Here is a 26,745-nt window from a genome sequence, read left to right as displayed (position 1 = left end):
TACTAGAAACCAGGAGGTATTTATGACTAAAGATGACATGCTTCTTCAATGAAATTTGAGTGGCTATATAGTGCCTACAACAATTAACAAATTTTGATATTAGGGTTGATGTTCTAGCTAAGTTTAATGTCAACTTGATACATCTGAGGAGAGTCATCCAAAGAGAGAGCCTCAACTGAAAGACTAGATCACATTGGCCATTGGGCATGTCTGTGTGGTGTTATCTTGATTGTTAATTGATGTAAAGGGCCCAGCACATGGTGGAAAACACCATCCCCTGGGATTGTGTGACAAGAATGTATAAGAGAGGTAGCTAATCATGCATCAAAGTGGTGCTTTAAACAGGAAAAGATTCCCATAAACCAGTTATATAAACACTTGGTCCCCTCATGATGGAATCGATTGGTGAATATTATGGAATCTTTTGGAGGTGTGATCTTGTTGGAAAGCATGGGTAACTGGGGAGCAAACTTTGAGAGTTCATAGTCTTGTTCACTTCCAGGTAGCTTGTACTGTGGTTTTTAAATGAGATCTTTGACTGTCTGTGTCATGCATCCTGGTCAATTAGGGACTCTCTGCCTATTCCTTTCTGTCTGGGAATGCCTGATTTTGAGTCACTCAGCAGAGTTCAGAAACTGAAGATAATATGGCCTGCATAATGTGAATGACTTCCTTTATACTGCCTCTGACAAAAGACCTTCGCCACAATTCCACTGAATAGAGTCCTGTTTAATGTGACAGGAATGTAGTCTACATTCCTCATGGTAAACTCAGCGTTTAGAAATAGCATCCAGTTAAAAATAGTATTAGATAAAGAGGAATTGGGAAATTTCCAGATTCATGTTCAAAAATGCTACAAAATGTATACTTCTTACTGATAGGCAATGTAGTATCATATATGTTTTAATATGTTTTAATGCCAGTGAAATGTAATGGTATCTACTGCTAATTTACTATTCACCCATGACTGAGACACTTTCAATTGTGCTTACAGCATACAGAATCCATGCGGTCATTAATTCAACAAATTTCTGCTTTATTTATGATGGATTCAATTTCTTTAGAGACTGTGGGAGTCTGAACAAAATACCCCCATAGTCTCTTACCCCTAAATGTGTAGTCATCAGATATTGGCACTCCTTTAGAAGGATTTGGAAGCCTGGCATTGTTGGAGTAGATGCGGTCTTGTTGGAGGAATTGTGTCACTGGAGGGTGGAGTCTGACCTTTCAAAACACCAACCTAGTCCCAGTGTTTTTCTCATTCTGCTGCCTGTCAATCTGTAGGACTCTCAGGTTCTTCTCTAACACTATGTCTGTCTGCATGCCACCATGCTCACTACTGTATTCTTGCCTTGATGACAATGGATTAAACTTTTGCAGTGGTAAGCAAGGCCAAATTAATGCTTTCTTTTAGAAGCATTTCCGTGGTCACAGTGTCTCTTCACAGCAGTAGGACACTGACTAAGATAAAGGTTGGTACCATAGAGCGTGATATTGCCGTGACAGGTCTGACTATGCTGCTATTGGTGAAATGTAGATTTTAGGACATTGGATTAGGAAAGTAGTCAAAGTTACTCAGCCGAATTTAACAAAGAACAATAGCCACATCCAGAGGCTTATCTCTTCCACTGTAAGACAGTTGTGCCTTAGAGGTTTTAAGATTCAGAATCTGTATGTATGTATGTATGTATGTGCATACACACATGCACACACTCTGTTAATGTGTGTGCAATAAATTTTTCCTGGGTATAATACATTTTGAGAGTGAAATAAAATTAACATATGTTTATTGTTAACATTGAAATACATGTGTACACAAACAGTAAAACAAATCACCCATGTGAATCAAATACAGTGGCTTTTCTATGCTCTCTTTATAAAAGATGAACTTATTCTCTTGTAAGGATGATGAATGTTGGTTTCTCCCTGACTGTATCATCAGAATCAACTAGACCTGTGGTCAGTGTTCAGTGACTGGATCACATGAGCACAAACTCCGTGATCAGACTCCCTGGACACAGAGGTCTGGCGAGTTTCCATTTACAGTGTCAAAGCCTGCTTTCTCCAATCCACGGATTCATTTTCAAATCCTTTTAATTTTCTAGTCAGTGTAACCCCTCTCTCTGCATTGATTATTTTCTGAAATCCCCTAGTGAGTTATAATGATACAGAGTGGTCTGCTCAGAGGTCGTCTAGATGTCCCAGGTGACTTAATATGTAGCTATTTAACAACAACCGCGTCTGTCCCAGTCCATAGGCAACGACTATTCAGTTTACAGTCTTTTTTTTTTTAAAAAGTAAATTTTATTAAATTATAAAAGTTTCCATCTCCGCCCCTCCTCCCAACACCCTCCCACTCCCCCCACTCCCTCTCCTCCTCCCTCCTCGTCCCTCAGGGCAGTCAGGGCTTCCTGCCCTGTGGGAAGTTCCAGTTCCTTCCCCCTCCCTCCAGGTCCAGGAAGGTGAGTGTCCAAACAGACTGGATCCCCAAAATCCAGTATATGCAGAGGAAACAGGTCCCAGTATTATAGTCAATGGCTTTTCAGAAAGACTTCGGGCCAGCCACAGTCAGAGAATCCGGCCAAATTCCGAGAATCTGGTTAGATCACCTCCTCGTTCAGTCCCAGTCCAACTGGCCTTGGTAAACTCTCATTAGATCCGTTCCCTTGTATCAGTGGGTGATAGCATCCCTCGCAGTCCTGATTTCGTTTTTCATGTTCTTCCTCCTTCTGCTCCCCATCTGGACCTCGGGGGGCTCAGTCCGGTGCTCCAATGTGGTTCTCCGACTGTATAGCCGTCCCTCGCCAGATGAAGGATCTATGGTGACAAGCAAAATATACATCAGTATGGTTATGGGCCACGGCCGATTCAGGCACCCTCTCCTCTGTCCAGAGAACAATCCGGGGGATCTCTCCTTGGACCTGGGATCCCATATATAATCAAGTCTCCTGTAAACCCTAAAATGACTCCCCTAGCCGAAATATATTCTTCCCTGATCCCATATTCATCCTTCCTCACTCCCCCCACCCATCCCAGGCCACCGAGCTTTCCCCGTTCCTCCCCTAATCCCCTCTCTCTAACACTCTCCCCTTACATCAACCCTCCCACCCCCCCCATGCACCCGAGGTTACCTGGGACTCTTGTCTATTTCCTACCTCCTGGTGGATAGCTAAATAATCTTCATCAGGTTCATCTTCTTATCTAGCTTCTCCAGGATCACGAACAACAGGCCCAAAGACCTTTAATTATGGTTAGAATCCACTTATGAGTGAATACATACCTTGTTCCTCTTTTTGGGTCTGGCTTACCTCACTCAGTAAAGTGTTTTCTATTTCCATCCATTTGCATGCAAATTCAAGATGTCATTGTTTTTACCGCTGAGTAAAACTCTAATGTGTATATGTTCCACACCTTTTTTAACCATTCTTCTATTGAGGGGCACCTAGGCTGTTTCCAGGTTCTGGCTATTACAAATAGTGCTGCTATGAACATAGTAGAACAAATGCTTTTGTAGTATGTTAGGGAGTCTTTAGGGTATATTCCCAAGAGTGGAATTGCTGGGTCCTGAGGGAGGTTGACTCCCAGTTTCCTGAGAAACCGCCACACTGATTTCCACAGTGGCTGCACGAGTTTGCATTCCCACCAACAATGGATGAGTGTTCCCCTCATTCCACATCCTCTCCAGCATAGGCTATCGTTGGTGTTTTTGAGTTTAGCTATTCTGACAGGTGTAAGATGGTATCTCAAAGTGGTTTTGATTTGCATTTCCCTGATCGCTAAGGAGGTTAGCGAAGACATGACCTTAAGTGTCTTCTGGCCATTCGAAGTTCATCTGTTGTGAATTCTCTGTTAAGTTCAGTACCCCATTTTTTAATTGGGTTAATTAGAGTTTTAGTGCCTAGTTTCTTGAGTTCTTTGTATATTTTGGAGATCAGACCTTTGTCTGATGAGGGGTTGGTGAAGATCTTCTCCCAGTCAGAAGGCAGCCTTTTTGTCCTACTGACAGTGTCCTTTGCTTTACAGAAGCTTCTCAGTTTCAGTAGATCCCATTTATTCATTGTTTCTCTTATTGTCTGTGCTGCTGGGGTCCTACTTAGGAAGAGGCCTCCTATGCCTATATCTTGTAGACTACTTCCCACTTTCTCTTCTATCAGGTTCAAAGTGGACGGATTAATGTTGATGTCTTTAATCCATTTGGACTTGATTTTTGTGCATGGTGATAGATATGGATCTACTTTCATTTTTTTACAGGTTGACATCCAGTTATGCCAGCACCATTTGTTAAAGATGCTTTCCTTCTTCCATTGTATACCTTTAGCTCCCTTGTCAAAAATTAGGTGTTCATAAGTTTGTAGGTTAATATCTGGGTCTTCTATTCGATTCCATAGGTCGACTTCTCTATTCTTATGCCAATACCAAGCTGTTTTCAATACTGTAGCTCTATAATAGAGTTTGAAGTCAGGGATGGTAATGCCTTCAGAAGTTCTTTTATTGTATAAGATTGTTTTGGCTATCCTGCGTTTTTTGTTTTTCCATATAAACTTGATTATTGTTCTCTCAAGGTCTGTGAAGAAGTTTGATGGGATTTTGATGGGGATTGCATTGAATCTATAGATTGCTTTTGGTAGAATTGCCATTTTTACTATGTTGATTCTCCCAATCCAAGAGCAGGGGAGGTCTTTCCATTTTCTGGTATCCTCCTCAATTTCTTTCTTCAAAGACTTAAAATTTTGTCAAATATGTCTTTCACTTCCTTGGTTAGAGTAACCCCAAGATATTTTATGCTATTTGTGGTTATCATGAAAGGTGATGCTTCTCTGATTTCCCTGTCTGCTTCTTTATCCTTTGTGTATAGGAGGGCCACTGATTTTTTGGAGTTGATCTTGTATCCTGCCACGTTACTAAAGGTGTTTATCAGCTGTAGGAGTTCTTTGGTAGAGTTTTTGGGGTCACTTACGTAAACTATCATATCGTCAGCAAATAATGAAAGTTTAACTTCATCCTTTCCAATACGAATCCCCTTGATCCCCTTATGTTGTCTTATTGCTATTGCTAGAACTTCAAGCACTATATTGAAGAGGTATGGAGAGAGTGGACAGCCTTGTCGCATTCCTGATTTTACTGGAAAGGCTTTGAGTTTCTCTCCATTCAGTTTGATGTTAGTTGTCGGCTTGCTGTATATTGCTTTTATTATATTTAGGTATGATCCTTGTATCCCCAGTCTCTCCAACACCTTTATCATAAATGGGTGTTGAATTTTGTCAAATGCTTTTTCAGCATCTAGTGAGATGATCATATGGTTTTTTTCTTTCAGTTTATTTATATGATGGATTACATTGATAGATTTGCGTATGTTGAACCAGCCCTGCATCTCTGGAATGAAGCCGACTTGATCATAATGGATAGTTTTTCTAATGTGCTCTTGGATTCGGTTTGCCAGTATTTTATTGAGAATTTTCGCGTCGATGTTCATGAGTGAGATTGGCCTGTAATTCTCTTTCTTGGTTGTGTCTTTGTGTGGTTTTGGTATTAGGGTAACTGTAGCTTCATAAAAGGAGTTAGGCAATGACTCTTCTGTTTCTATATTGTGGAATACATTAAGGAGTATAGGTATTAGCTCTTCCTGGAAGTTCTGGTAGAATTCTGCATTGAAACCATCTGGTCCTGGGCTTCTTTTGGTAGGGAGATTTTTGATAACAGCTTCTAATTCTTCGCGACTAACAGGTCTATTTAGATTGTTCACCTGTTCTTGGTTAAACTTTGGTATATGGTACTTATCTAAAAAAATGTCCATTTCTTTTACATTTTCCAACTTTGTGGCATATAAACTTTCATAGTAAGATCTAATGATTCTCTGAATTTCCTCTGTGTCTGTGGTTATGTCCCCCTTTTCATTTCTGATCTTTTTAATTTGCATGTTCTCTCTCTGCCGTTTGATTAATTTGGATAGTGGTTTGTCAATCTTGTTGATTTTCTCCAAGAACCAGCTTTTTGATTCATTGATTCTTTGAATTGTTTTCTCTGTTTCTATTTTGTTGATTTCAGCCCTCAGTTTGATTATTTCCAGTCTTCTAGACCTCCTGGGTGAATCAGCTTCTTTTTTTTCTAGATCTTTCAAGTGTGCTGTTAAGTCTCCAATGTGTGCTTTCTCCACTTTCTTTAATTGGGCACTTAGTGCTGTGAACTTTCCTCTTATCACTGCTTTCATAGTGTCCCATAGGTTTGAGTATGTTGTGTCTTTGTTTTCATTAAATTCAAGGAAGAGTTTAATTTCTTTCTTTATTTCTTCCTTGACCCAGGGGTGATTTAGTAGTTGACTGTTCAGTTTCCATGAGTTTGTTGGCTTCCTGGGGGGAGCATTGTTGTTGAATTCTAATTTTAGTCCATGGTGATCTGACAAGACACAGGTAGTTACTAATATTTTTTTGTATCTGTGGAAGTTTGCTTTGTTACCGAGTATGTGGTCAATTTTCGAGAAGGTTCCATGAGCTGCAGAGAAAAAGGTATATTCTTTCCTATTTGGGTGGAGTGTTCTATAGATGTCTGTTAAGTCCATTTGATTCAATACCTCCAATAGATCTCTCAATTCTCTGTTTGGTTTCTGTCTGATTGACCTGTCCATTGGTGAGAGAGGAGTGTTGAAGTCTCCTACTATTAGTGTGTGTGGTTTGATGACCGCCTTGAGTTCTAGAAGAGTTTCTTTTACATATGTGGGTGCCTTTATATTAGGAGCATAGATATTCAGGATTGAAACTTCCTCCTGATGAATTGTTCCAGTTATGAGTATGAAATGTCCATCTCCATTTCTTCTGATTGATTTTAGTTTGAAGTCGATTTTGTTAGATATTAGAATGGCCACGCCGGCTTGTTTCTTAGGTCCATTTGCTTGGAAAACCTTTTCCCAACCCTTTACTCTGAGTAGGTGTCTGTCTTTGTGGTTGAGGTGTGTTTCTTGTAAACAGCAGAATGTTGGATCCTGTTTTTGTATCCAATCTCTAAGTCTGTGCCTTTTTATAGGTGAATTGAGTCCATTGATATTAAGTGATATTAATGACCAGTGGTTGTTGACTCGGTCATTTTTTTTTTTTTTTAGGTAATAGAGTGTATGTGTTTTTCTTCTTTGATTTGTGCTTGTGAATGGTCGCTAGATGTTCGAGTTATTGTAGGCCGTGTTGGGAATGTTGGATTCCTTCGGTAATGATTTTCCTTCTAATATTCTCTGTAAGGCTGGATTAGTAGCTACGTATTGTTTAAATTTGTTTTTATCCTGGAATATTTTGTTTTCTCCGTTGATAGTGAACAATAACTTGGCTGGGTATAGTAGTCTGGGTTTGCATCCATGGTCTCTTAGTTTCTGCAGTACCTCTATCCAGGATCTTCTGGCTTTCATGGTTTCCATAGAGAAATCCGGTGTAAGCCTGATAGGTTTACCTTTATAAGTTACTTGACCTTTTTCCTTTGCAGCTCTTAAAATTTTTTCTTTAATATGTATGTTTTGTGTTTTGATTATTATATGGTGAGGGGATTTTTTTTTCTGATCCAGTCTATTCGGTGTTCTGTATGCTTCTTGAACCTTCATAGGAATATCGTTCTTTAGGTTGGGAAAGTTTTCTTCTATAATTTTGTTGAATATATTTTCTGGGCCTTTGATCTGCAGTTCTTCTCCTTCTTCAATCCCTATTATTCTTAGATTTGTTTTTTTTATTGTGTCCCAGATTTCCTGAATGTTTTGTGAAGAGAATTTGTTGGATTTGCCGTTTTCTTTGACCAGAGCATTTATTTTCTCTATGGTATCTTCAGATTCCGAGATCCGTTCTTCTATCTCTTGTATTCTATTGGTTATGCTTGATTCTGTAGTCTCCGTTCGTTTACCTAGGTTTTCCATATCCAGCCGGTTCTCTGTTTGTGTTTTCTTCATTGCTTCCATTTCAGTTTTCAATTCTTGCACTGTTTCCTTTACTTGTTTGATTGTTTTTTCTTGGTTTCTCAGGGTCTCATTCACGGATTTACTTATTTCTTCAAACTTTTTGTTATATTTCTCATCAATTTCTATACTCATTTCTTCAAACTTTTTGTTATATTTCTCATCCAATTCTTTAAGGGAGTTATTCATATCCTGTTTAAGGGCCTCTATTGCTTTCATAATGGCACTTTTTTCCACTTCTTCTGGGTTAAGGTGTTCAAGCCCTTCTGTTGTAGGGTCCTAGGGATCTGGTGTTTTCATGTTGTTTTTCAGAATGTTGGATGAGTTCTTGCCTTGGCGTCTGCCCATCTCTTACTTCAAATGTTCTCTATTGGAACTTCTGTTACCGGGCCAGGTTCCCTTCTTGGGCAGGGACTTCACTGACAGAATGCCCACCTTTCCTCAGGCAGGCTATTGAAGCAAAGGCACTCCCTCTTTCCTGGATGCGCTTACAATGCAGGCTCAGCTTGCAAGGCAGCTGAGCTGGGGAAAATTTTATGGCCCCAGGGGGAAGGGAGAAATATAGGAATTCGTACCTGGATGGGAGCTGGGATGGCAGGCGGGATGGGGTAGCCAGCACTGCAGGGCGACCTGGACGACTGTGGGGTCGGGGAACGCCAAAGCTCTTCCTCACCAGGACCCTGTCAAGGCCCGAAGCAAACTCACCCCTCTGATGGCCCTCTGCTAGAAGTCAGGGCCCCTGCTGCTCAGGAATGTGGCTGAGCTGGCACCTGGACCACCTGTCCTCAGGGAGGCCTTTAGGACCCAGGAACTGCCTCGAACCGAGCTGCGCCTACAGCCAAGGCCCAGCTTGCAAGGCAGCTGAGCTGGGGAAATTTTATGGCCCCAGGGGGAAGGGAGAAATATAGGAATTCGTACCTGGATGGGAGCTAGGATGGCAGGCAGGAGGGGGTAGCCAACACTGCAGGGCGACCTGGGCGTCTATGGGGTCGGGGAACACCCAAGCTCCTCCTCACCGGGACCCTGCCACGGCCCGAAGGAAACTCCTCAGTTTACAGTCTTATAGACAAGTTCTGACTTTGATAAGGTTTAGTGACAAAAATGCCTACAATCAGAAATAACATCTGTAGTCAACAGATTTTGTTTTCTGTAGAAGTTAGGGTGACTATTCGCTCTGTGGAGTCATGGGACACCTAGGTAAAATGATACTGCAAAGAACTCCCTGTAAGATCTGGGCTTTGGATCACTTTGGAAAGGGTTTATGACTGTGGTTCTTAACCTTTGGAATGTTGTGTATGACCCCCTAATAGGGGTCCTCATGTTATTGTGACCCCTAGCTTAAAATTATTTTTGTTCCTACATCATAACTATAATATTGCTACTGTTAATAATCATAATGTAAATATTCAATATTCAGATGTATAAGCAATCAAATGAAAGGGTCATTTGATCCCCAAAGGGATCATGACCTGAAGGTTGATAACTGCTGGTCTAAAAAGTAAGGCTACCCTATAAACTGGGTGAATCAGGGACAGTTCTGTCATTAGGTCTCTCAATAAATCTAATCTAGCGGGAGAGTGGGCCTAAGTAAATGACACCAGGTCTCATGACTTTCACAAGTATCTTATTTCTGTCTAACTTTGCTCATGTTTTGTTTGCTTGTTTGAGACAGGGTTTCAATTTAGCACTAGTTGGTCCTGACCTCATAGAAATCTCAGAAGCATTCCCAGCCTTATGCCATCGACACTTCCAAATAACAGGGATCATAGGAAGAAATTATCTCTACAAGTTAACAATGTAAATCCATTTTCACAAGTGCTCAAAGAAACTGTGAAGTATTTTAAAACTGATAAACTACTTATTAAGCTTTAGTGAAATAAAAGTTAACATTACCACTAGTCATTTAGATGGAAATTATGAGGATTGAATGCCTATCTTATTTTAGAGATAGATTTATATTCTTAAATGAAATAACCTCTCTATGTTTATGTTTATAGAAAGATTATTGACAAGTAGTCAATGTTGATATTGACAAATAGATTTTCTGATATTCTTTTGATTGGAGCATGTAGTTTGATCATATTCACCCCTTATAACCTCTACTTTGTCTCTCTTCCCTGTTATCCTTTTGTTTTCTTATCCTCTCCTCAATATTACAGACTCTTGCTTTCATGTTATATATGTAATGATACATGCACATGGTTTGCATATGTGTAAAAATGTAGGATCCACAAATGAGAGAAACCTTAACATTTGCTTTTCTGAGACTGGCTTATTTTGATTATATGTTGATGGCCAGTTGCATCCATATTTGCGCAGTTATTCTTACTTTATTAGTTTTTAATGTCATTCTTTGTGAATAAATCACATTCTCTTTTACATATATTCCACATTTTCCTTATTTTTTCATCTGTCCATGGGTACTCAGGCAAGCATTCATGGCCAATTGCATTTTGTAAGGATGCTATAATAACCATAGCTGTGCAAGTTTCTCTGTGGGACCTTGACTTACAATCCTTTCTGTGGTGAGGTGCACTGTGGATGTACTAGTTTGCAGTACATAAGCAGTGTTTAAGGATACCCCGTTCCTTCATAATTGCCGGCATTTCTTGTCGTTCTCACTGAAATGAGATGGAATCTCAATGAAGTGTCGATTTTCTCTTCTCTGATGCCTAAAGATGTTAAGCATGTTTTTTTTTTTCATGATAGTTTATGGGTATTTGTACTTCATCTTTTGAGACTTTTTATCCATTCTTTTGAAGTTTAGATAACATGTTTTGATTGTCATCACCACATCCCTAACTCCTACCAGGTCCAGCCCTCTCCTCTACACACTCTTTATGTTCTGTTTATTCTTTTCTTGTTTCTGTTGTTTGGTTGTTTGCTTGCTTGGTTGATTTGGGAACTGAAAAATTTGGTTTGGTTTGGTTGTTTGTTGTTTTTGTTGTTTATGTGGTTGCTTTGTCTGTTTTTTAGTATGGGGGATAGTAGTGTACATTTATGTGTTTATGAAATGCAGGCTGACTACTGATCCCAATACAGAGAAGCCAAGGCCAATTGCATGCTTCAGAGAATAGCAACGTCTCCTGGTCCAATGTCTGGGTTTTGGTTCCCCATCTGTAGTTTATTGAGGTTATCATGTTTACTTCTATTTAGATGACATAGAAATGAAGGGAGAAAGGTGGGACCATGGGAAGGGAAAGGACTTCCTCATTTTGGAGTCTGCTTGGAGCCTCTCCTAATCTCATAATGAGCTTCAGTACAATTTATAACATTTGACATGAAGGTTACTACTAACATAAAGATATGACTCCTCTCATATATAGGTATTTTATGCTAAAGTGGCAGTGAGCTTGACTTAAGGCCTGAACATATATGATTTTGAATACAGCATCATTCATTTTTCAGACAACTTTTAAAAATATTTCATACTAGGATATGTCTGAACACAAACTTCCCACAGCAGCAGAAGTGCTGGATGTTGCCCTGTTGGCAATGGACTGGAACATGTGACTACGTGGGTAAGGAACTTCTCCCTTTGATTCTGCCTCAGCAGATCCAAATTGCCTGACAACTGTGGATCACACACGTCCCAGCCATATGGACAAGTATTTCCATGACTGCAAATGTAGAGAGATATTGTGATTAAACCAACAAAAGCCAATCTGCCCTTAAAGTAAATTCTTAGGAATAAACCTATTTCCCATCTCATGATGAGGCATGGCATAAATTAACAGCCCACCTGCCCATCAAGATAAGGATCCACTTCACTCCTGCCCCTCCGCTCCTCATTTTACCTAGGAAAACTGGAAAGGAACTCATGGTTCTTTGATGACATGTGCTTTGGACCAAGTCTCCTTTTGTGGGTTTACTTTGTGTCACTTTAATAAATCCACACCTTTCTTTGATTGATTTTCTTTATTATTGATTTTCTGTGTCTTGTTCAGTTCTCTGCCCCAAGTATAATGAACCTGAAAATTGCATCATAGAAGAACACCAACATTTCCTTTAGTAACAGTTTATGGAATTTCTGGATGATAGGATAGCAAGGAAATTGAAATTTTTTTTTACAATGAATGGACTTTAAAATAATTTTGAATAAAAATATATTTTTTACAATTATAAAATTATAATTTTTTTACAATGAATGAAATTTAAAATAATTTTGAATAAAAATTTTGAATTTCATGCATGAACTCCATTCCTGCATAATTTCTCCTCCCTTTCCTTGCTCCAGTTCCTCCTCTGTCCTTCCTCCCTCCCTTCCTCATACATTCTACCACGGTGTCATTCTGAGAATCTGGGAAATTCTTTTTTTTTTCTATTCTTTTTGTTGCTGTTGTTGCTTTACTAAAATTCTTCATGTAGCATTTTCTAGGCTGGCCTCCTACTCACAGGGATCTGACAACCTCTCTCTCTGAGTGCTGAGCTTAAAGATGTGCAACACTGAGCCTTGATAGACAAAAAGGAGGAAGGAGTCATCCTAGTTAGGGTCCCTGTTGCTGTGACAATATTGTCAACCAAAGCAGCTTGGGTGGGGGGAAGCTTATTTTGTTCACAGTTCCTTTTACACTTTATCCTCAAAAGCAGCAAGGGCACAAATTCATGAAGTAGCTGATGCAGAGGCCATGGAGGGGAGCTGCTTTTTGGCTTGCTTCCCAGGACTTGCTCACCCTTTCCCTTTTTTAAAAATTGATTTTTATTGAGCTCTTCATTTTTCTCTGCTCCCATTCCTGCCTCTCCCTTCTGCCCTTCAATCCTCCCCAAACGTCCCCATGCTCCCAATTTACTCAGAAGATCTTGTGTTTTTCTATTACCCATGTAGATTAGGTCAATGTATGTCTCTCTTAGGGTCCTCATTGTAGCCTTTCTTATAGAATGCAGGACCATCAGCCCAGCAATGGAACAAGCATTGGCCATCCTCCCTTGAGCTTTTTACAATGGTTAATGATTAAACTCTTTTGAAGGGGAGCTTTGAATTAGGGTAAGTGAATGCCAGTTTGACTTGGAAGTCCAGCTGGAAAGTACGCTATGACTGATTGTGAAAACTGTCATCCTTAGATATAATGGACTTTTCACTTCATTGCCTTCTCCATCTTTTCATGTTTTCCATCTTTGTACAAGAATCAGGTAACTGTTTTTTTGTTTCTATAGATCTTTACCTAGAAGTCAATGTTAAATACAGCCCAGGTTACAGGGCATTTACTTTTTTGCCAAGAGGTAATGAGATATATAATAACTTTTGTGTGTTAGTATACCTATATTAATATACCTATATAATGCCTATATAATCGCACAGTTAGCAAATCGTTTAATATGAGCATATTTGAAACAATGACTACAAAATGAGATAAAGGTGAGAATAAAAGCAAACATACTGTTTCTGAGGTACGTACATCTTGCTCAAACTATAGTTTTCTCTATGTCTGTTTTATGTAATAAAAATTGAAGACCAGCTGGATGCAAAGGATCTCTTCAAAAATCTGTCAGTTCCTTTTAATTATGCCTCTATTCACAGTCAAATAGAATACACACCTTTTAATGCTGAGACTGACTCCTTTTGAGACCTTTCTTGGTCATACAGACTTTTTGAGTATGTGGGCAAGCCTATACGTAATTTGCTTCATGTCTTTGTCTATCATTACAAGCTAGTCTAATTTAAGAATCATGAAATAGCTCTGCCTATGAAGGAAAAAAAGCAGAATAGGGGCTGTGGTGGAATCAGTGATGGGCAGCTTGGTTGTTACCTTTTTTGTGTTTTCCTACTTTAGGTTTTCACATGTAGTGTTCAGTCTTTCCCAGAAGGCAGGGATCAACCTACCTGTGGAAATGAAAATATTTGTGGTGACTTTTAACGGTTACATGACCATTTTTTTTTTCAACACCATGTGTCAGGTAATGCCAAGCCTATTTCTGAGATGGAAATGCTGAGGTGCAGGAAAGGAAAATATTGCTAGAAGACCACAGTCCTGTGAAACAGTTGAAGCATTGGCACAGAACTGACTGATGAACACAGTGTTTCTCTCAACTGTAAGCTTGCATCACGTGTTGAATGGTTCCTGATGTACTTGTGTACTTCAGATTCACCACATTTATTTTGAAAAAATAATTGATACAAAGTTGCCTGTAATTTGATCATAACGATGAAATGAGTGACAAGCTTATGATACCCTACAAGTAAGATGGATCACGGTGTGCGACTGGGAGTTTAACCTTTGTATTTAAATAAAGCAGACACTGGGAAAAATGGGTAGCATTCCACAGCAGTTTTCAGAATATTTTACTTTTTCTCTCTGTATCCTAGTTCCCCACACTATGGGTTTATTTTCTCTGTTGTCAACTTAAAAACATAAATGGCCACTTAGCATCTATCCATTTGCCTTTGGTTTCTTTAATATATTGATAGATTTAATCACATTTTTAGAGGAAATGTAATTCATTAAATTTCTTCATTTCACGAATTCCTTTGTGTAAGGCTATAGTTTATTCATATAATCTCTTCTTTTTCATAAAATGTTATTACTTGAGAACCTCATATAACATATTTTGATCATATTTACCCACCTATTCATACTCTCTCCAGATCCATCCTCACCTCATCATGCCAAATTCATGTCCTTTAAAAAAATAATCTGAATCCAAATTATCCTGTCCCTTTGCCTAGGAATGTGGGTCTATCCCCTGCAGTGTGTCATGAGGAGGGATTATATGAGCACAGGGAGGAGTGAAACCCATAGAGACAGATGACCAGAACTTGCAGGAGCTCATGGGCTAGATCAACAGCTGGGGATCCTGCATGTGACCTCTGAATCAGGCCCCCTGCACTTGGGCGACAGTTTTGCAGCTATGTCTATTTTTCGATCACCTAGAAGAGGGTACAGGATCTATCCCTAGTTTATAAGCTGGCTTTTTGAAGCCTATTCCATAGTGGGATACCTTGCTCACAGCCTTGATGCAGCAGGCAGGTGGGGGTGGGTGCTTGGTCCTGCCTCAACTGAATGTGCAAGGCTTTGCTAGCTCCCCATGAGAGGCCTTACCTTTTCTGAGGAGTGGATAAGAGAAGGTTGGAGGAGGTGGGGAAGGGAAAGGAGAGAAGGGAGAGGAAACTGTGGTTGGTAAGTCAAATAAGTAAAAAAATAAAATAAAATATAAAAAAGAAATATATTCTTGATTTGGGTTTTGATCATGAAAAATCACGTTCCTATAAATATCTTTGCTAATATTTTTGAAGAACACATGCATGCACTACTATTAGGTATATGCTAGGAGTAGACTTACTGCTTGGAGAGCTAACAAGCTTATCATGTTCACAGATAAGACAATCCCACTAAGTATCCATAAACACATCTGGTATATATGTGATCCTCAGTTTATCTTCTATTTCCTTGAACACCTTAAGCACACAACTATTCATCTGTTCATATGTTCATATATACATTATGATTAAATACAAATTTGGTCATATATATGTATATATATATGCTTTATCTTATGTTAGTTAACTCATAATTCTTGATTTTTACCCATAAAAAGTGTTTATTAAGAAACATGTACCAGAAATCATATTAGAAACTAGATATTCAATGTTGAAGCATATGCTGTAGTTCACTGCACCCCTCCTAGTTCTGAGGATCCACTGCAGGGCTTGAATGTGTCACGCAATCATTACACCACCAGTAGTGTGCATAGAATCCAGCTGTATTCTTTTTTATTAAGATACAATCTCACTATGTACCATATGCTGGTCTTAATGCACGGTGTTCCTTCCTCAGTTAGGAGTGTGTTATTTTCCATTGTGTAAAAGAGGCAAATAAAATGGTAATCATGAGGAAGAGAGACAGGTGGTATTTGAATAATCTACTGTAATAAGGAAATAAATATCTCGTATCTGGCTCTTATTTTCAGAGTCTTCACAGAGGATGAAACCTAAGGATTAGGAGACAGCTGTTTTCTAGTTTTATAAGTCCTGGTTTGATTTACTGGGGAAAACAGAATCTTCTTCATATATATCAAAGGGATTTAAAATGTTAAAACTGTGTTTATTTAAAATATAATAAGACACTGTAAAAGTAGACCCCAGAAACTGTATTGTTTATGCACATCTAAGCTCTGGGACAGTGAGTTTCTGGTCATGAACAATGTTTTCTCTGTTCTCGAAAGAAAGAACTTCAGTTGATGGCTTAGACTGCGATGTAAAAGAAAACAACCAAGACAGGCAGGGAGAGCAGCTTCTCATTCTTTCTGGGACAAATGGGAAGCCGGTTTCAGAAACAGTAGTATAGTGTGTATTTTTTCAAATACACAAATTAACTGACATTCTTCAGTGACATTATTGTGGAATCGAGTTTTGTGTTTTGTATCTCATTTTGTATTAATCAGTGTTCTCTAGAGGGACACTGTAGGAGGAATACCTGTATATTCTAATTTGTGGCTAGCTGAGATTCAAAGCAACTGTCACAGTATCCTAAGAAGATATTTGGGGAGAAATTTTGAAATTCTTTCATAATTGAGGCCTTATTTTGTCATATGGGAGATCACTCTATATTCTGACTCACACAGAGACTTTGTGAAAACATTTAGGGGCCTATGAGAAGGAACAAACAGAGAAGACAAAGGGGGAATCTACAAGAGTAAATGCAGAGGAATAACCATTACATGGTCCTCATGGCTGTAGTGAGAAACACACCCAGACTTACACAGCCTTACACAGCCATGTAGTTGTTTTGTTTTATTTTTCATTTTGTTACTCTTTGCACTTTGGGTGACCTGACACCCCACTGCCAAATAAATACACAGAGGATTTTTTTTTTTAATTTAATGCCCCATCTTAGCTTGACTTGTTTCTAGCCAGCTTTTCTTAAATTATCCCTTCTTCACTGTATATACCAACTCCAGTTCCCCCCTCCCTCCCCTTTTCCTAACCCTCCCACACTTTCCCCATTCCCACACCCCCATCTGCTAGTCAGGGCCTTCCTTGGAGAGTCAACAAAGTCTGGCAAACCTCCAAGCCCCTCTCCCCCCATATCAATATCTTCTCACCATAGGGAATAGGCTCCAAAAACCAGTTCATATACCTGGAATAGGTTCTGGTCCTACTGCCAGGACCTTCCACCCCAACAGATCAAACCATGTAAGTGTTACCCATGTTCAGAGGGTTTAGTTTGGCCTCATGCAGACTTCCCAGCAATCAGTTTGGAGTCTGTGAGCTTTCTCTAGCTGGGGTCAGCTGTCTCTGTGGTTTTCCCTATCATGGTCTTGACTCATGATCTTTGCTCATCTCATCTCTCTTCCCTCTCTTCAACTGAGCTCCACAAGCTCAGCCCAGAGCTTGGCTGTGGGTCACTGCATCTGCTTCCATCAGTTACTGGATGTAGGTTCTAGGGTGGCAATTAGGGTAGTCACTAATCTGATTATCGGGGAAGGCCTATTCAGGTACTTTCTCCTCTACTACTAGGTGTCTTAGCTGGAGTCATCCTTGTGGATTCCTTGGAAATTCCCCATAATGACTCCCTCTATCAAGCTATCTCTTCCATTGCTCTTCCCCTTTGTCCTTTACCCAACTCAGCCTTCTTGATTCCTCATGTTCTAATCTCCAATCCCCTCCTTCCTACTCCTCTGTCTAGTTTATTCAGATCTTAACTATTTCCCTTTTCTGGGGCCCTCTCTGTATATTCCTCTTAAGGTTTTCCTTTTTACCTAGTTTCTCTGAGGTTGTGGATTGCAGCCTGGTTATACTTTGCTTTATGTCTAATATCCACATACATACAGTGTTTGTCTTTCTGGTTCTGGGCTACCTCACTGAGGATGGTTTTATTTCAGTCCCATCCTTTTGCTGGCAAATTTCAATATGTCATTGCTTTTTACCATTGGGTAATACTCCATTGTATAAACATACTATATTTTCTTTATTCAATCTTTGTTTAAGGGGCATCTAGATTGTTTCCAAGTCCTGGTTATTATGAATAATTCTGTTATAAACATAGTTGAGCAAATGTTCTTGTGGTATGATTTTGCATCCTTTGGACATATGCCTAAGAGTGCTATTGTTGGATCTTGAGATAGATTGATTCCAAATTTTCTGACAAATGGTCATACTGATATCCAACGTTGCTGTAAATGTCTGTTCTCTTACTAGCAATAGAGGAATGTTCTCCTTACTTGGCATCCTCGCCAGCATAAACTGTCATTAGTGTTTTTGATTTTTGTCATTCTGATAATGATGGTATCTCAGAGTCATTTTGATTTGCATTTTGCATTTCAATTATATTTTTAATAAATAAAGATTGCCTGAAGATCTGAGTAAAATGGCCCGACTGGTCAGCTGTACAGACCAGATAATGTAACACACCTTTAAGCCCAGTAGGCACAATAACACACATCTTAAATCCCAGTAGCCACCCTAGTTGCCATAGAAACTGGGTGGTGCAATCCTTTAATGACGTGGTACACGAAATGGGAAGAAACAGCTTCAATGGACAGTCTCATTCTGAAATACCTGGAGGCAGGATTTCAGACTGAGGTCAAGGTAAGAGCCAGTGACAGACTGTTTTGCTTTTTGGGTCTTCAGGTTGAACCCCAATTATTTCTGACCTTGAATTTTTATTAGTCATGCTTTAGCATTTTCATGATGGCTAAGAATGTTGAGCAATTCTTTATTAAAAATTTTGTTTAGAACTGTACCTCATCTTTTAATTAGATTATTTTGTATTTTGGTTTCTAGATTCTAGAGTTCTTTATTTATTTTGGGGCTAAGTCCTCTGTCTGATGTGGGGTTGGTGGGGATCTTTTCCCATTCAGTAGGCTGCCATTTTGTCTTATTGACTGTGTCCTTTGCTTTACAGAAGCTTCTCAGTTTCAGGAGGCTCCATTTATTTATTGTTGCTTTCAATGCCTATGCTATTGGTGTTATATTTAGGAAGTGGTCTTTTGTGCCCCTGAATTCAAACCAAGTTTGCACTTTCTCTTCAATCAGGTTCAGTGTAACTAGATTTGTTGTGCCTGAGTCCTAGGACCCCCAAGAAGACCAGCACGGAGCCACATTTCCAAAAGGAAAAAAACAAGGCTTAGTTTATTAAGTACTGGCTAGCATGGGTCCTCTGCCTCGCAGTCAGACACAGCAGATAGAGGGAGAAGGACCCTGTCTACTATTGTAAGGGGTTTATAAACACAAAACCCAAAAAACAGTCACAAGATTACAGTCTCAAAATACAAAATTATGTATCCTATATCATAATTGGCTAAAGATTGGGTAAACCTCAACTGTTAGTTCCTGAGAGGCTATTATTATCTAAGGGGGATAGCAACAGCCTCCCTGGTTACATCTTCCAGACATCTGCTGACCCTTTGCTAACCACAAGGGCTGTTTGTAATATTATCAAGCTAGCAGGGGAAGTTGGGTGGTCAACATTCTCTGTATGACTACGGGTGGGGGAATGGATTACAGTCAGCAACTTTGTGTAACTTAGTTTCCCCATTAGCTATTACTTCCCCTAAAGAGGGATCCCAGGGTCTTCAGCTTATCCTGGGAGTTGGGGTGTCAATCTTCAGCTTTTCCTGGGGGCTGGGGTGTGGTTCAAGGTCCCAAAAGGGCCCAGCACAGAAATAGATTTTTTTTCCAGCTTTTCAGATTTATGTTGAAGTCTTTGATCCATTTTTACTTGAGTTTTAACCATGGCGATAGATATTGACCGTCCAGTTATACCAGCACCATTTTTTTATTTATAAGTTGGATTGCATTAACCAATTTTTGCATGTTGAACCATCCCTACATCTCTGGGATGAAGCCTACCTGGTCATGGTGAATGATTTTTCTGATGTGTTCTTGGATTTGGTTTGCCAGTATTTTATTGAGTAGTTTTGTGTTAATGTTTATGAGGGAAATTTATCTGTAACTCTTTTTCTTAGTTGAGTCTTTGTGTGGTTTGGGGAATTGGTGATTACGGTCTCATAAAATAAATGAATGCCCCTTCTGTTTCTATAGTGTGGAACAATTTGAGAAATATTGCTTTTAGTTCCTCTTTGAAATTATCACAGAATTCTGTGCTGAAACCATCTGTCCCTGGGGTATTTTAGGGCTGGGAGACGTTTGATGATTGCTTCTATTTCCTTGAGTGTTATCAGGCTATTTAAATTGTTTAGCTGATCTTGATTTGATTTTGGTGTGTGGTACCCATCTGGAAAACTGTCCATTTCTTATACATTTTCCGATTTTCTGTAGTACATGTTTTTAAAGTATGACCTAATGATTCTCTGGATTTCTTCACTGTCTGTTGTTATACTAATATAACGTATTTATCTCTATATATTATATAGATATTGATGATGTAGATATATATGCATCCTATACATGTACATTACACACACACACACACACACATATATTTATATGTGTTTATGTATGTAAAATTTCTCCTACTACCCAGATGCCTGAACACAAATTATCTATAGGGAGATGTTCAGTTCTATCTTACTGGGAAAAGGAAGAAATATTTTTTTCCACAATAGGTATTCTTGGAGTCCCTAGATTGCCTCTATTGTCTACCTCTGTGGATATAGAGACATTTTTCTAAATATAAACATGTCTTTTTTAACTTTTTAAATTACTTTATAAATAACACCATTCAAAATTTCCACTTCTTCCCCTCCTCCCACTTTTCTCCCTCTTCCCCTCTTGCCCTCTCCCCTCCTCCTCCAGTCCCAAGAGCGAGTAGGGTACCCTGCCCTGTGGGAAATCCAAGGCCCTCCCCCCTCCATCCAGGCTTAGGAAGGTATGCATCCAAATAGAATAGGATCCCAGAGAGCTAGTACATGCAGTAGAGACAAATCCCAGTGCCATTATCATTGGCTTCTCAGTCTGCTGCAATTGTCAGCCACATTCAGAGGGGCCAGTTTGATCCCATGCTCATTCAGGCCCAGCTCAGCTGGATTTGGTGAGCTCCCATTATCTCAGGCACACTGTCTCAGTGGGTGGAGCAAGCCCTCATGGTCCTGACTTCCTTGGTCATCTTCTCCCTCCTTCTGTTCTTCAACTGCATCTTGGGAACTCAGTCCAGTGCTCCAATGTGGGTCTCTGTCTCTACCTCCATCTTTTCCTGGACAAAGATTTTATGGTGATATTCAAGATAGTCATCAGTCTGATTCTGGGACAAGGCCAGTTAAAGCACACCCTCCTCCACTGCCCAGGGTCCCAGCTGGAGTCATCCCCATGGACATCTGGGAACCCCTTGTTCCACCCGGGTCTGCGCTCCCTCCCGATGCAGATCGCGCGCCTTCCGCATCTTACAACGAGCTTGGGGCGAGGTTCTGGGGGTTAAACACAAGACACACACACAGAGAGATCTGGGTCATTTGCCAAAAGGTAAATGCCAAGTTTATTTAGTTTCTGCCAGGTTAAATATTCTTTTTCCCCAGAAGAGCAAACTCCCTCCCAGCCAGGAGTGAGATCACAGTGTTGAGCGACTGGCAGTGTTGAGCGAGTGGCAGGTTCTTCCCTGCAGGGAGTACTGAGCTGGGAACTGTGACAGATAGTTTAAGAGAAGATTTAGGCGCAGTGGTAACCCTCTTTTGCAGGTGAAATTACCATGCCAAAGATGAAGCAAGGCTCTATGCTAATCCCCCAGGCTGGGAGCAGAAGTTAACAGGAAGCTAAGCTGGTTTAGCATAAACAGTTCTTGCATCCTGTGTTTTGGCCTCCAGGAGCAGGTGAAAACCCTGGGATTCAACACACCTCTAGAGCCAAGCTTCTTTCCAACCTCAAAATGGCTCCCTTAATTAAGATATCTTCTTTCCTGCTCCCATATCCGTCCTTCCTCCATCTCAACTATCCCACTCCCCCAAGCTCTCAAGAACCCTCCTCTTCTTCCTTCTCTCTCCCCCACTCTCTTTCCCCCATCACAAAACACCCCCATGCTCCCAACTTCTGCCCGGCGATCTTGTCTGCTTCCAATTTCCAGGAGGATATATATATATATATATATATATATATATATATATATATATATATATATATATATATATATATATGTTTTTCTTTGGGTTTACCTTATTACTTATCTTCTCTAGGATTGTGAACTCAATGTCAATTGTTCATGGCTAGAATCCACTAAATGAGTGAGGACATACCTGTTGCCTCTGCACTTTTCCGAGCCCACGAGAACGGATTAATATCCTAAAGGGTTGAAACAGACACACACAAGAGACTGGGCTCATTTACCAAAGAGCAAGGGGCAAATGGCAGCTTTATTAAGCATAAGTCGGGTATATATACTGTGGGGCAGAAAGACACCAGCCCCCCATCAGGAACAAGGAAAGATAAAAATCAGTGGGCCACACCCAAGGTTGGAGAGCAGCTGAACAGAGAAAAGAGGAAGCCAGGTGGCCATGCTTAGGGTCAGAGAGAAGATGACCCGGGAACCTTGTCTGCTGCAAGAACCTTGCTTGCAGGTGGAATTACCATAACAGAAGAGGGAGAGTTCTCTCTAAGCTATACCCTTGGGCCTTAGGTGAAATAAACATAACAGGAGAGGGCAAGTTCTCTCTATGCTACACCCTCAAGCTGGTGCAGTGGAACCAGGAAGCAGAACGGCCCTGCATAGCGCCTCGGGCAAAATGGGGAACTGACCTGTGTACCTACACATACCATATTCATCTTTTCTCACTCAGGGTATTGTTTTCTATTTCCTTCCATTTGCATGCAAAATTCAAGATGTCATTGTTTTTTTTTACGGCTGAGTAGTACTCTAATGTGTAGATGTGCAGCACTTTATCCATTCTTCCATTGAGGGGCATCTAGGTTTTTTCCAGGTTCTGGCTATTACAAATAGTGCTGCTATGAACATGTTGAGCAAATGCTTTTATAGTATGATTGATCTCTTGGGTATATACCCAAGAGTTGTATTGCTGGATCCTGAGGTAGGTTGACTCCCAATTTTCTAAGAAACTGCCACACTGATTTCCAAAGTGGCTGCACAAGTTTGCATTCCCACCAACAATGGATGAGTGTTCCCCTCATTCCACATCCTCTCCAGCATGGGCTACCATTGGTGTTTTTGATTTTAGCAATTCTGACAGGTGTAAGATGGTATCTCAAAGTTGTTTTGATTTGCATTTCCCTGATAGCTAAGGAAGTTGAACATATCCTTAAGTATCTTTTGGCCATTTGAAATTCTTTTGTTGAGAATTCTTTGTTCAGTTCAGTACCCAATTTTTAAAAATGGGTTATTTAGGGTTTTAATGTCTAGTTTCTTGAGTTCTTTATATATTTTGGAGATCAGACCTTTGTCTGATATAGTGTTGGTGAGGATCTTCTCCCATTCAGTAGGTTGCCTATCTGTCTTAATGGCTGTGTCCTTTGCTTTACAGAAGCTTCTCAGTTTCAGGAGGTCCCATTTATTCATTGTTGTTCTTATTGTCTGTGCTACTGGGGTTATACATAGGAAGTGGTCTCCTGTGCCCATATGTTGCAGTATACTTCCCACTTTCTCTTCTATCATGTTCAGTGTGGTCAGATTTATATTAAGGTCTTTAATCCATTTGGACTTCAGTTTTGTGCATGGTGATAGATATGAATCTATTTTCATTCTTCTACAGGTTGACATCCAGTTATTCCAGCACCATTTGCTAAAGATGTTTTCTTTCTTCCATTGTATAATTTTAGCATCTTTGTCAAAAATCAGTTGTTCATCAGTTTATGGATTAATATTGGGGCCATCAATTTGATTCCATTGGTCAACATCTCTGTTTTTATGATTGCTGTGGCTCTGTAATAGAGTTTGATATCAGGAATGGTAATGCCTCCGCAAGTTTCTTTATTGTATAGGATTGTTTTGGCTATCCTGGAATTTTTGCTTTTCTATATAAAGTTGATTATTGTTCTCTCAAGGTCTGTGAAGAATTTTGCTGGGATTTTGCTGGGGATTGCTTTTAATCTATAGACTGTCTTTGGTAGAATTGCCATTTTTACTATGTTGATCCTACCAATCCAAGAGCATGGGAGATTCTTCCATTTTTTGGTATCCTCTTTAATTTTTTTCTTCAAAGACTTAAAGTTCTTGTCAAATACACCTTTCACTTCATTGGTTAGTATTACTCCAAGATATTTTATGCTGTTTGTGGCTATCGTGAAATATGATGTTTCTCTGATTTCCTTCTCTGCTTCTTTGTTCTTTGTGTATAGGAGGGCTACTGATTTTTTTTTTTTTAGTTGATCTTGTATCCTGCCACATCACTGAAGGTATTTATCAGCTGTAGGAGTTCTCTGGTAGAGTTTTTGGGGTCACTTATGTACACTATCATTTCATCTGCAAAAAACCAAAAGTTTGACTCCTTCCTTTCCAATCGAATCCCCTTGATCACCTTATGTTGTCTTATTGCTAGAACTTCAAGCACTATTTTGAAGAGGTATGAAGAGAGTGGACAGCCTTGTCTTGTTCCTGATTTTAGTGGAATTGCTTTGAGTTTCTCTACATTTAATTGATGTTGGCTGTTGACTTGCTGTATATTGTTTTTATTATGTTTAGGAATGAACTTTGTATCTCTAATCTCTCTAAGACCTTTATCATAAAGGATTGTTGAATTTTGTCAAATGCTTTTTCAGCATCTAATGCAATGATCATATGGTTTTTTTCTTTCAGTTTATTTATATGATGGATTACATTGATAGATTTTGTATGTTGAATCAGCCCTGCATCTCTGGGATGAAGTCTACTTGATCATAATGGACAATTTTATGATGTGTTCTTGGATTGGGTTTGCCAGTATTTTATTGATAATTTTTGCATCGGTGTTCATGAGTGAGATTGGTCTGTAATTCTCTTTCTTGGGTGAGTCTTTGTGTGCTTTTGATATCAGGATAACTGTGGCTTCATAAAAAAAAGTTTGGCAATGACTCTTCGGTTTCTATTTTATGAAACACAATAAGGAGTATAGATATTAGCTCTTCTTGGAAATTTTTTTCGAATTCTGCATTGAAACCATCTGGTCCTGGGCTTTTTTTGTTTGGGAGGTTTCTAATTACTCGTGACTTATAGGTCTATTTAAATTGTTCACCTGGTCTTGAGATAATTTTGGTATATGATTCTTATCTAAAAAATGTTCATTTCTTTCACATTTTCCAATTTTGTGGCATACAGGCTTTTGTAGTAAGATCTAATGATCCTCTGAATTTCCTTTGTATCTGTGGTTATGTCCCCCTTTTCATTTCTTGCTAATTTGTGTGTTCTCTCTCTGCTATTTCATTAGTTTGGATAGGGGTTTGTCAATCTTGTTGTTTTTCTCCAAGAACCAATTTTTTGTTTCATTGATTCTTTGGATTGTTTTCTGTGTTTCTATTTTGTTGATTTCAGCCCTCAGTTTGATTATTTCCAGCCTTCTACTCCTCCTGGGTGAGTCTGCTTCTTTTTTTTTTCTAGAGTTTTCAGGTGTGCTGTTAAGTCTCTAATGTGAGCTTTCCCCGTTTTCTTTATGTGGGCACTTAGTGCTATGAACTTTTCTCTTAGCACTGCTTTCATAGTGTCCCATAGGTTTGGATATGTTGTGTCTTTATTTTCGTTGAATTCAAGGAAGACTTTAATTTCTTTAATTCTTCCTTGACCCAGGTGTGGTTCAGTAGTTGACTGTTTAGCTTCCATGAGTTAGTAGGCTTTCTGGGGGTAGAAAATTGTTGTTGAATTCTAACTTTATTCCATGGTGATCTGATAGTACACAGGTGGTTACTAGAATTTTTTTTGTATCTGTGGTTGTTTGCTTTGTTACCGATTGTGTGATCAATTTTTGAGAAGGTTCCATGAGATGCTGAGAAGAAGGTATATTCTTTTCTGTTTGGGTGGAATGTTCTATAGATGTTTGTTAAGTCCATTTGGTTCATTATATCTGTTAGTTCTCTTGTTTCTCTGTTAGGTTTCTGTCTGATTGACCTGTCCATTGGTGAGAGAGGAGTGTTGAAATCTCCTACTATTAGAGTGTAGTGTACAAAGAAGTCCCAGAGGCAGGGACACTCCCCACTGTCTCCCCAAACTCCTCAGCCCCAAAGCAGACTGAGTTGGAGGATCTAAAGACCTAGAAGATGAAAAGGAGTGCTTGGTGGCAGGGTGAGATGTAGTAAAGAAAGCCAGCAGCTGGGAAACACCCTGTTGAATGGTCAGAAAAGCTTAGGGAATTGCAGGGGGCAGTACTCAGTTCCCCGGGACCATCTGGCCATGAGGCCACTCACCTCTATAGATCTGTTCAACACAGGAGCAGGGCCTCTTGCTGGGCTCCAAGGACCTCACAGACAAAAAGCCAGACTTCGGAGGCAGAGTGTGGCAGTACAAAGAAACCCCAGTGGTAAGGATACTCCCACTGGCTCCCCAGATTCCTCAGCCCAGAAGCAAACTCTCAACATGTTTTTTCTTTGAGCTACAACATGATTTATACATGGGGTCTTAAAATCTGTTAAATTACAAGAAAATTTTAGTAATTGTCCTTATGAGAACTTTCCCTAATGTGCAAGTACTGTTATCTGTGTGCACAGCAACAATAATGACATAGAGAGTAGGAATAAGTAAAAAGGTTCATAAATAAAGATCTATCAAGTCCCTAAATGTTGTTCTGCTACCACTATTCCCCATACCTAAAGAACTAGAGTAGAAAAATATGACTTTGTCATGGAGTCATTAAAAAACCTCAAATTTTAAACTAATTTAATTGGGCTTAGAGAAATAGCTCAATAATTAAGACACCTATTGCTTTTGCAGAGGGTCCGCATTCAGCATCTATGTCAAAAGGCATACAACTACCAGTACCTCCAGCTCCCCCTCTGGCCTCCAAAGGGAACTGCACTAAGG

The 26,745-nt window shown here is 39.6% G+C and overlaps 1 protein-coding gene across 1 annotated transcript in view; it reads left to right on the top strand.

Annotated features, from left to right (window-relative positions):
• Positions 1-12,930: 12,930 nt before the first annotated feature.
• The window catches only part of LOC125413186 (OX-2 membrane glycoprotein-like), a 47,848-nt gene continuing 34,033 nt past the window's right edge, over positions 12,931-26,745 (top strand). The window contains exon 1 of the mRNA XM_087900421.1: positions 12,931-13,054. Within this exon, the coding sequence (XP_087756547.1) occupies positions 12,991-13,054 (64 nt within the window). The 5' untranslated portion in view covers positions 12,931-12,990. The remainder of the gene's footprint in view (positions 13,055-26,745) is intronic.

Source organism: Myodes glareolus, chromosome 2 (genome assembly GCF_982192425.1).
Source record: "Myodes glareolus chromosome 2, mMyoGla1.1, whole genome shotgun sequence".
Taxonomy (NCBI): Eukaryota; Metazoa; Chordata; class Mammalia; order Rodentia; family Cricetidae; genus Myodes; species Myodes glareolus.
This window is presented reverse-complemented; position numbering and strand designations above follow the sequence as displayed.